The sequence below is a fragment of the Miscanthus floridulus genome, chromosome 6 (assembly GCF_019320115.1).
Source record: "Miscanthus floridulus cultivar M001 chromosome 6, ASM1932011v1, whole genome shotgun sequence".
Classification (NCBI taxonomy): Eukaryota; Viridiplantae; Streptophyta; class Magnoliopsida; order Poales; family Poaceae; genus Miscanthus; species Miscanthus floridulus.
In genome coordinates, this window is record NC_089585.1 from 3,933,457 (window position 1) to 3,945,322 (window position 11,866).

At 47.9% G+C, this 11,866-nt stretch overlaps 1 protein-coding gene across 1 annotated transcript; it reads right to left on the bottom strand.

The window, feature by feature from the left end:
- Positions 1 to 9,258: 9,258 nt before the first annotated feature.
- Positions 9,259 to 11,130, bottom strand: LOC136457444 (peptide-N4-(N-acetyl-beta-glucosaminyl)asparagine amidase A-like). Its single transcript, XM_066457469.1, has one exon. The coding sequence runs from the start codon at positions 11,128 to 11,130 to the stop codon at positions 9,316 to 9,318; it is 1,815 nt and encodes a 604-aa protein (XP_066313566.1). The 3' UTR covers positions 9,259 to 9,315.
- Between the last annotated feature and the right edge of the window lie 736 nt (positions 11,131 to 11,866).

Here is an 11,866-nt window from a genome sequence, read left to right on the forward strand (position 1 = left end):
GAGCTCAAGGAAGCACAACTCTAGCTCGAGCTAGAACGCACAGAGCTCGATTAGGAGATCGAGCACCACGAAGACAGTTGTGGTAGAACTGCCTGAAATAACACACCTTTGGAGGCGCTCGTCTTCCACTAGACACTAAGCACCCCGAAAGCAAGCTACGTCAGGCGGGTTCCGTCGAGCACACCTCAAGGGAGAGCCTGAATAATCCACATTTTCCCCAAGGATCCAATAATGAGAATGAGTTACAATACTTAGTCTATTTCATACATCCAAAATTCATAAAAATATATTATTACAGTACCTAATTCAGAGTGCGGAAATTTAACAGTGGAATGAAAATAAACATCTATCGATAAGATACAAGGATCCATCTGTGCCCACCAGAAGAATCCTTCACACGACGGCTACTCCTTAAGCTACACCTGCAACAGGGGTAAATAAACCCTGAGTACACAATATACTCGTAAGACTTATCCGACTAGTGGGAATAATTTCCCGACTCCAAGAGATATGATCAGCATTATGGTTTGCTGGGTTTCCTTTTTGTCGAAAGCAACACTAATAGTGAATCATTATTTATGTTATTATGAGCAGTCATGATTAATTCATTATCTAGCCATTCTATGTAAGCACATGTTCTACTTTTAAGCAAGGGTTGAGCAAACAATTCCATTTCATCTTTTAGTTCTTGCTACGGTGCTAGACTGTAGACAAGCCGTAGTAGAACGCCAGCGATTCGTGAATCAATGTGTCCAGCTGAGTACCTCGAAACACACGCCTCGCTTGTACCCCAGGCACAAGCAGGACCAACCCATCACTCTCATGTCATGGGGTCTAGGTCCCCGTTCAAACTTGGACTCCAAGCCTATGCTCCTAAGTCTCGGACTTAGTGCGGTGCTTAGATCTCCACCATCCCCGCCTCCAATCAGTTGGTCTAGAAAGAGCTAGAACCCACGACAAGAGAGCAACAAGTCTTCTCTACGCCCAAACCCAAGTATGTGCAAGGGATAATAAGTCTATGACTTGCCTAGAACCCAATGCAATGACTGGCCCTTAACCGACATAGACATGGAAACAGTGTAACCAAGCTATGCACTGTTGACCACAGGACACAACCTCTTACACCAACCAATACCCAAACTATATCTCTGCCCGATCTCCATTTTTCTTTCCACTATTTTATCATGAGTGATCTTAATAATCACCTATTGTGAGTAACAGTAGGTTACTCACGCTACCGAAATCCTCAACATAGCAGCTACTCGACCTATACTAGTAGGACTCATAGGTAGGTATATCTATGCATGTAGTTTTCATAAAATGCCTGTAACATAAATGCACATCATATATATATTCAGTGATCATTTAAAATAAGGGTTATGCACTGGAGATTGCCTTGGGCAGGTGGGGTATCAACAAAGTCAGCAACTAATAGCTCTGGTGCTCCCTCCTATTCGAGAATCTCCTCCTCGTACTCCTCAATGATCTCCTCGTACTCCTGGTCGTCTGCAGGCACGAACTCTACCAACTTGTTATCTATATGCATAAAATAATGATGCAACACTTAGTAATACGACAACAACAACTCTTAAAATAAAATACAGCTATCAAGCTACTAAGCTAGCTCTACCGACTAAGATGCTAAGTTACATATTGTTACCACTAACAGGTATGAAACATTGCATGCATTATCTTAGCAACTAAAGGCATTCCTATTCGTACTATCAATTTACTCTATATGTGATAAAACAAGGAGTATTAGCTACTCAATTTATCAACATACTCTAGGGCTATAAAAATTACAGTGAGCACATAATAATCTAATAAACCTACTATAAAAATTTATGGCTAAAGCTATCACCAATTTACCATAAAAATTAATACAAATATTAAGCTAAATAATACTAAGCGTTCCTAAACGAATTAATGATTCTATTATTATCATAGATAACTGTAAACTAACTACACCAACAGATAGATAGCATTTTTGTGAACCTAACAAATTTTATTTCGTTATTTTTGGACACCTACAGAATTTATGATAATTTTCCAAAGATCAGCTCAAAACTAAATTGAATAAACATTTACTAATTCCTTGGAAAAATGAAAAACCAGAATCCATCCGCGTGGCCCATCGCGGCTTGGCCCACACCCGCGCCGCGCGCGCACATGCGACCCATCGATGCGGCCCACGTGAGTGCGCGACCCATCCACACAGCAACGGCCCACGACGTGGAGGCCCCCGCGCGTTGGCCTTTTTGCGAAAATGCCCTCGTTCTAACTGCTATTCCCCATACTCCAACACGCCCTATTCCTACAGTCTCGACTTAAGCGCTTTAGCCCTTGGAACAAACGATCTTTACTATGGCCAAGTCCTAGGGCCACCGCGCACGCACCGACATGGCGGCGCTGGCACTGAGCGGTCACGTCGGCCAACCAAGACCCGCTCTGACCAAACTAGCGAGCTGAATAGCACCTATGGCCCTAGAGCCTTCCCTAGCCAAAGCTACAGGGGCGATGGAGCTCGCGGCAACAGTTTCCACGACGTGCGGCCACGCGCGATGGCGGCACGACCGCGCCGTCCACCCTAAGCCACCACAGTGAGAGATAGATAGCCCTAAAGCACCACTAGCGTACCCTTGTTGCTGCTGTGGGGGTGATTTGGCTAAGGATTTCTCAAACCAAGCTGGCCACGTGCGACGGTAAGACGCGGCGACGCACTACGGTGACACCGTCGCGTCAGAGACCACGGCGGGCCGGTGGCGGCTAGGCTAAGGTGCGTGGGGGGTGGAGGGGATCAAGGTGAAGGCACAGTGCCAAGGAATTGGATGGAGGTGGAAGGTACGAGGCTAATTGGGGTGAGCGTCGCCGTTTAGCCTTAAGATGGCTGATAGGGAAGAAGACTCCAAATTGGAGCTCTACGGCGCACAGCTGTGGTGGTAGCAATCACAGCGCATAGCTAGATTCCCACTCAACCATCTAGCGCACTCAATTTCTTGGATTAGACCAGACGCTGCGAGCTGGCTCAGGTGCAGCTCGGTGACGCTGGCGCGATGCCATTAAAGGCGGAGGTGAATGGGGAGCGCAGCGTGGCGCTTGCCACTCAATAGAAGAGGACAAGTGAAAGCTCTAGTTTGGTTTTGGTTAATTGATGAAACCCTAAGTGCTAACCTAGTTTATCAAAGTGATTATGAGATAGGTAGCATTACTCTAAGTAATGAAGCAATGGCGAAGATCATGACGATGGTGATGGCATGGTGATGATCAAATGCTTAAACTTGGAAAAGAAGAAAGAGAAAAACAAAAGGCTTAAGGCAAAGGTATAAATTATAGGAGCCATTTTGTTTTAGTGATCGAGACACTTAGCGAGTGTGATCACATTTAGGATCGATAGCCATACTATTAAGAGGGGTGAAACTCGTATCGAAATGCGGTTATCAAAGTGCCACTAGATGCTCTAACTCACTGCATATGCATTTAGGATCTAGTGGAGTATTAACACCCTTGAAAATGTTTGTGAAAATATGCTAACATATGTGCACAAGGTGATACACTTGGTGGTTGGCATATTTGAGCAAGGGTTAGTAACTTCACTGACGGAGTGTCTGCCCGTAGAGTGTGGACAGTCCGACGGTGCCATCGGCACTCTTTACAGAAAAAGACAAAGGTCACTAAAAGTGACCGGATGCTGATCTCGGTTGGACCGGCGCGTCCGGTCAGTGGCAGCAGAGGGCGCGTGTTTCGGTCTTTGACCGAACACTGGCGCTAAAAGTGATCGGACGCTGGCAGGGTGCGTCCGGTCAGAGCTAACGTACGCTGACGTGGGGGCGTACAGACGAGACGTTGAGTGACCAGACGCTGGGTGAGTCCGGTCGGGCATGACCTGACGCGTCCAGTCATGAAAATTCATGTTTGGAACCTTACTGGAAATGATCGGACGCTGAGGTCTAGCATCCGGTCACTTTCTAACTGACGCGTCCGGTCTTCACTTGACCGTTGAGATCGGGCGATCGGCGTTTGAAGCCAATGACATGTGGCGCACATCGCGTGACCGGACGCTGAGGTCCAGCGTCCGGTCAATATGACCAGAGCGTCCGGTCGGCCCGTGTTCAGTGCAGTGAGGAGCCCAATGGCTCTATTTTATGGGGGCTTCTATTTAAGCCCCATGGCCAGCTCAAGCCCACTCCTCTTGGCCATTTGCATTGACATAGCAACCTTGTAAGCTTAGCCAAAGTCCTCCCACTCATCTCCATCATTGATTCATCATCTTTGTGAGATTAGGAGAGAATCTAAGTTTATTGCTTGAGTGATTACATCTAGAGGCACTTGGTATTCGTGTTTTGCTACGGATTTCGCTTGTTGCTCTTGGTGGTTGCCACCACCTAGACGGCTTGGTGCAGCGGTGGAGGATTGGCATGAGTTGGTGATTGTTTGTGGCCATCTCCGGTGATTGTGAGGGGATTTGTACCTTTTCCGGCGGAGCGCCAAAAGGTAACTCTAGTGAATTACTCATGTCATTGAGTTACCTCACTTGCGGATAGGTTCTTGCGATGTCCCATCGTGTGGATGAGGTTTGTGCAACACTTCTTAGCCGCCGAACCACCAAGTGTTGGTCGACAGAACGGGGACGTAGCATGTTGGTAAGCACGTGAACCTCAGGAGAAAATTGGTTGTCTCTTGCCATTTGGTATTCTCCCGGTGATTGGTTTAATATTCATCTTGTGATTGGTTCACTTCTCTACACGGTGGTATAATCACCTTACTCATTTATATTCTTGCAAACTAGTTGTGGCAACCTCTTTAGTGTAATTAGAATTGAGAGCTTGCTTTGTTATTTTAAGTTCATCTAGTGGAGCTCTTTAGAGTAGAAAGATTGAGAGCTCTTAGTGAGTAGTAACATTACAAGTTGTGTGCCTAGTAATCATTGTAACTAGAATTATTGGATAGGTGGCTTGCAACCCTTGTAGAGCTAAAGCAAGTTTGCATTTCGCTATTTGTCATACTAATCAAATTGCTCTAGTTCAATTATAGATTTTTAAATAGGCTATCCACCTCCTCTAGCCATATTAGGACCTTTCAACAAGGCACACACAGGAGGCTACACGTGTGCGTACGGGGTCGACACGGCTCGCGCGGCCACATCGCCTTAATTGGCAAACCAACGGCGACACGACCATGTGTCGGTGCAGCAGGATCGCGCAACAGTGATAGTGGCGACGCGACACAAGGAGCGCAGGTACACGCGATGTGACGACGCGACGTAGAGGAAACGTTCTCGTGCTATGGCACGACGGTGATGGCATGAGGCAGCACGGTGATAGGACGGCAACGGTCCATGGTGCGGCGGTGACAACATGAGGCGCATCCAGGAAGCAGCGGACCGGCCAGAGCGACTGGCCCACGACGACAACGACAAGGACACTACGGGGCAGAAGCGGCCAGGCCAGCGTGGTGGCACGCGTGTGGGCGTGCGCGCGCATGTGTCGGGCGGCTGGCGCGGCGACACCGAGTGCCGAGGCACGGTGACCGCGTCCACGTGAGGAACTCGGCCTAAAACGTGCCATGCACGCTTTTTAAAGTGTCCTAAAAACCCAATTCGATGCTTCAATTGCTAAACCACATATTCTATACTCGAGAGGGCATGTTAGGCTACTAAAACATGCCCTAATACCCGATCCCTTCTTAACCCGATTACTCTACAAAAATTACCAAACTTAGCCTCGTCAAACCCTTTTCTGACTTAAGAAATTTGACCAAGTCTTGATCGGTTTCGCGTCAAATTCAATTTCCAACCTATTAGACCAGTTAGCTAGTGAGTTCATTATTCGACCGTAGGTATTTCATCGTCATCTACAAGACTTGTACTACAAACTTTATTAAAGTTTCGTATACACGTCTATAGTGCTTTCACTTAATAAAAATTTATTTAAAACCCTAGGTGATATAACTTGACTATGAAATGTAACTTTCGTTTCGCGTTTTCGTTGATCGTTTCGAGTTACGAAAATCGATCTACACACTATATCACATGCATTAACACATAACCATGATGCTCATGACATGTTTTAGCAAAAGATTTATAGTGTAACACCGAGGGTGTTACAAAGAAGTCACGTGGTACAAAGATTGGACAATACTTTTATTGGGATGTGTTGCAGTACTTTTTTCCATTTGCAACACATATAGCATAGTCCATAGGTTTTTGCTACAGTTGTATGTGTGGCAATAACAATTATTAGATGTTGCTGGATGTAACAATGGCAGTGTACCCTTGTCGTGCCAAATAGTGTACTAACAACGAAAAATGTATGTAAAACTTAACAATAGAATATGATGAAACTTAACGAATGGCATGCATGTTAAAGTTAGACTTATAAGTTACATGGATAAACTTATGTGTACAAGTCAGCGTAGATAACTTATATGAAAATAACTTATTTTGTATAACTTACATGGTACTTTTATAAGTTGTATGGTCAATTTATTTACATAAGCATATATAACGGAAGTATCAGTCAAACAGATGATGTTTTGGTTGTGAAAGAGATTGTTAATTAACAATTTTAAATCTTCTTCATGTTAAACATAAAATCAATCTATTATAACTTGGAAAACCTGCATAAATATAAAATATTATATTAACATGAGAACTTAACGATATCATTTGATGAATAAATTAGACTAGTGTGATAACTTAGATGTAGGACTTGAATGTCGTAGATGTAAAGTTGGACGTACAAGTTATATTAAAAAACTTAGATTTATAAATTAATATCATTATATATTACTATATTAGCAGCAATATAAAATTATGTATAAAATAACTATGTAGTATAACTTATAAATATAAATATGTAACATTGTAGAACCTGCACATCTTAATACCATAATCTAATATGAAGATTTTATTATATAACTAAATACAAAGGAAATCATCTTTCTAGGCACACATCATAAGTCTAAATAACTTAAAACTTAAAAGGAATACTTTGTGAGACTTAAAGTATATTATAATATAATACGGTTTATGCGTTACTAATGCACGATTTGTACGTTCTATGTCCTGATAGAAAAATAAATAGACAAATAAGAAATAAAAGGTAGCAAAATTTTAATGCAAAAATTAAGACCTAAATATGAAATCTTACGTGTTGCTCAGCTATTGCCTTTATTTCAGGTTGAAAATGAAAAACACATATGAAATCATACATCATAAGTTTTTAATATAAAAATTAAGACGGCACAAGAATTATAGGAATCGGAGACGTGTCACTTCGGGTTGTGATACAAAATTAGAGTCATATACATACAAAATTTATTTAGAAAGCTTAGATGAAAAAACAAATATGAATCAAAATCTTTCAATTAAGTTCTCTTTACATAATTTTATAGACAACTAATCATAATTTTTTTCTGTATATGCCAGCTGCAACCAAAATTTTGTTCATTATTATTAATGGATAAATTTATCGTAACAATTTCTCGACTAAATTTTCTAGCTAAGCTTTTATATAATAAAATTTTATGAATAACGCAACTTATACACAGTTTTTCATCCTTCAATGTCTGTGAAAGAAATTATACACAACTTATCCAGCATAATTTTTGCACAACTTATTGCCAACAAATTTCTCAACCTGAATATTTTGTTCATAGTAGAGAGAAGAAAATTAGTTAGGTTAATATAAACAATACAAAAAGAAAGAAAAAGGAATGAAAGAAAAATGAAAGAAGGAAAAAAACGAGAGAAAAGTGAACGGACCTGCGAAGCAAATGACCGTGCTAATTTGGATCCATGGGAAAGTAAGCGAGCCAACCCATAAGGCGTGCATGTGTAATATAGATTCGTGGAGGTAAATAAGCGTGCCAACCTATGTGACCTGCACATGACCTAGGTCACGTGCGAGTCGATCGGATCCGAAAAGAGAATGTTCACGAATAGAAAGTGCTAGCGCGCTGATGTTTGGACGGACGCTCGCGCGGTACACTCTGTTTCGCACTCCACGCAGGGTCGTGCCGCCCGAAAGACAAGAGGAGAAGGGCGTGTGGTGCCTCCGATTCGAAAGGATCCGGCCGCGGCATCGTATGGATGCCCTACCGACGTCGGGAGAGACGATGTAGCAGACGGTGGGGAGGAGAGATGTAACACACGATCTACTTTTGAAATATCCAAATACAATAGTTGCAATATACTTCTGAAGGGAGTTGAAACACTTGAAACATGTTTCTAAAACACTTGAAAAAAACACCTGAAAACCACTTGAAAACCATTGCAACCATAAGCAAATATCCAAATAAAACGCATGCAACGTATGTGTGAAACATATGCAACATCCAGATAAACACACTTACAACATGTGTCCGGAAAACACAAATGATGAGATGAAACATACCTCTGAAATATGTGAAACACTCAAAACATATGCTTGCAACATGCCTCTGAAACAATTACAACATATGCAACATCCCCGATCTGCTTTTGCAACATCCATACGAAACAAATGCAACATACATTTGGAACGCCTCAAATACTTGAAACGTACATATGCAACTTATCGGAGGGGAAGGCTGGCCGGTCGATTCCGGCCACCGGGGTGGGGGGAGCTCGGTCGCCAGGGTGAGAGAGGGCGCCACAGAGGGTAGGGAGGGCCCCGCGCCGGGGTGGGGCGGAGCCGCCCACTCCCCTGCAGCACCGTCGCGCCACCTCCATGGATGTTGCTCATGCTCCATGGATCTCGCCGGGGTGAGAGAGAGGGACACCAGATCTGCGGATGTTGGACGCTCCCGGTGGAAGAGAACGCCAGGGTGGGGGAAGGGGCCACCAGGGTGGGGGAGCGCGCTGCCGCTGACCGACGCGAGCACGAGATGTGCGCGGGCGGCCTTTGCCCCGGCCAGCCGCCACGAGCTGTGCGGTCCTAGCTCCGTTGCGGACCTCCGGTGTTTTTTTTTTTTTAAGAAACTACGGTGGCTCAGCTGTGCGAGTGGATAAGCTGAACGAGACGAGCAGATACGAGGTAGTTATTTGGGCTTACTATGCGGCCCATGGAAGCGTGTGGATGGACGGACGCCCAAGCATTACCGTTCATGAATGCTCACCTGACGTAAAAAATGAATCCAGCGTAGTAGGTCAGAAAAGGAAAGAAATGAGTCCGAGGGAGTGTTCCCTGGATCGAAGGCGAGCGGACGACCTCCAGTCTGCAATTGGGAAATGCATACATACATATGTACGTCTTCTGTAGACCATAGCTCGTTCTTTCAGTGATCCAGTTAAGCAGCGAAAAGAAAAAACACATCTCTGGACAGTCAGCTCCAGTCCTAAGAGCTCAGCCTTGGCGCTCCTGCCGCTGCCGCCCACTCCGCAATGCCACTGGCGGCGGCGGGCGATCCCTTCACGCAGGCCTCGTCGGAGTGGTCGGACACCACGTCGTAGCCACGGCTGGTCACGTTCCGGAAGTAGCACGCGTCGGAGGCCTCGTACCTGTACGTCTGGCGCGCGCCCCACGACTCCCGGACGGCTTCCCCGTCCTCGAAGTCCACGTCCCTGGCGCACTCCTGCGAGTTGCTCAGCGACCGGGACCAGAACCCCGACCGGCCGGCGGCGACGCGCTCCTCGCGGAACCCCAGCCGCACCTTCGTCGCCGCGGTGAACGAGTCGAAGTCGGTCTGGTTCACCACGCCCACGAACTCGTACAGCGCGAAGTTCTGCTGCGCCTCCTGCGCGTACAGCACGCCGGCGTGGTTCGCGACGTGGGCGGCAGAGTACGCGTCGGTGGTCTGGCTCACCTCCGGCCGGAAAAAGCTGTCGCGGGAGCGGATGGTGTTCTCGTACCCGAGCCTCTGCGTCCACGTCGCCGTGAACTTGCCATACGACGGCGTCTGCACCCACCCGGAGGCGGAGACGTGCCGGAACGCCGTCGTGTAGTAGAGCCCGTTGTCGGGGCCCTCGGGCAGAGTTGCGGTGGCCGTGTCTAGGGGCGGCGCGTCGTAGCTGACCATGCCCGCCGCCGCGGCCGTGCCCCTGGGGTCCAACCAGAGGTGGAGGTTGGCGTCGACGAACCACGTGTGCATGGCGTTGGTCACCGTGAACGCGACCTCGTGCTTCTCGCCGTCCAGGAGCTTGCCGAGAAAGGCCGTGAGCTCGATGTCGTAGGACGGGAGGTTGAACGAGCCGATGCCGGTGATCGGTCGCCAGAGCAAGGGGTTAATGCCGCCGGTGTAGACCACGGGGAACGGCCACACGACGCCGGCCAAGTCGCCGTCGATCTGAACGCTGACCTCGCGGAACGGGCCGGTTCCGGCGCTGTTCTCGTACCAGAACTCGTCTTCAGAATGGTAGGAGAGGTACACCTCGAGAACGGCACGGTACGTGTTGGCCGGCACCGTGACGCTCGCGGTTGCGACGTCGAAGTCGTTCTCGATCTCGAACCACAGGCCGTCGTTCAACGGGAGGCTCCGCGATAGCGGAACGACGGCATCGGCGGGGCCCAGCCCGGGCTGCGGCGGCGGCGGCGGGTGGCGGAAGTAGAGGTGTAGCGTGACGTTGGCGTGGAAGACGCCGGTGTACTGCTGGTCGACGATGTTGCCGAGGTACACGGCCAGCGTGGTGGAGTCGCAGGCGGCGAGGAGCGACGCGTACTTGGTTACGTCCTTGGAGACCGTCCAGTCGACGCCGGCGCTCTGGATGGGCGGCTCAGCGGTGCATCCGCGGAGGAGCTCGGCGCCGCCTAGCCACACACCGAAGACGCGGTCGTACTGGACGCCGCGGCACGTCGCGCGCCACTCGAGCACGGCGAGCGAGATCGCGGACGCGCGGCCGCCCGCCGCCGCCAGGCATGGCGGCGGCGAGTAGGGGGCCGTGGCGGGGGGCTTGGCGTAGGTGTACGCGAAGGAGTGCGAGAGGAGCAGCGTAGAGCACGGGCCGAAGCTGCCCGGCGGCGGCCGGTGCGGCCGGTCCACCTCGAAGAAGACGGTCGGCTGGTCCAGCGAGGGCGGCCGTGGCGGCGCCACCGCTTCGATCGCGGCGACGTCGGAGGCAGAGAGACGGATCTTGTGAGGAAGCGAAGCCACGGAGATCGGTACAACGGAAGCCATGATAAAGACGAGGAGGAACGGCACGTAGGAGCTGGCCATGGCTGGTGCCTTGGGTGGAGGAGGGCGAGAGAGAGGCCGCAGGTGCTTTGGCGCGCTTCTTGCAGTGGAAGGGATTTAAAAAGGGCGGTAAAGAGTAGAAGTGAAGTAGAGCGCACTCCATTTGCAGGGACCATGCAATGCTCTTATTCCCTGACGGAGTGACGGTAAATTGGACTGCAAGTCACACAGCGACACTTGGCCTCGCTAATTGAGGTAATGGGGGCCTAATAATGTAGCTAAATGTTTAATCAAGTTTGGATTGCAAGTTTCACTTAGCATGGGCCAGTGAAGTTAACTAGTAATACAGACAGCTGCTGCAGGGGCATTATGATTTGGTGAACTACTAGTATGATATTTACATGAAACCGAACATTAGTTATGTTCTGTACTTGTGTATGGCTCAGATTACTACAAGGTTTACAAGAATGGGCGCCGGAAAATCAGTAGCATACGCATTCCCAGAAGCCTGAAGGTCCTGTGATCCTGTTCTATCTACTCTGGCTGAAGTGCAGGTCCTACGCAGGTGTTGGATGAAGCATATTTGTAGGCTGTAGAAGTCCTCTTTGGCCTATCTGAAGTGGTGGCTGACTGAAAGGCAACTTTGCCTTGCTTTGCTTTGGGGACTGTCTGCTCTAATGACTGAGATTCTCCACTCTTTGATTGGGATGGTGAGCCAGTAACAAGTGTTCAGGGCCCACGCTACCATAGTTGCTAAAATCTGTGATTTTGCAATAGA

Bases quoted from the DNA above. Each gene is read 5' to 3' on its own strand.
- LOC136457444 (XM_066457469.1), bottom strand. From the start codon at position 11,130: ATGGCCAGCTCCTACGTGCCGTTCCTCCTCGTCTTTATCATGGCTTCC.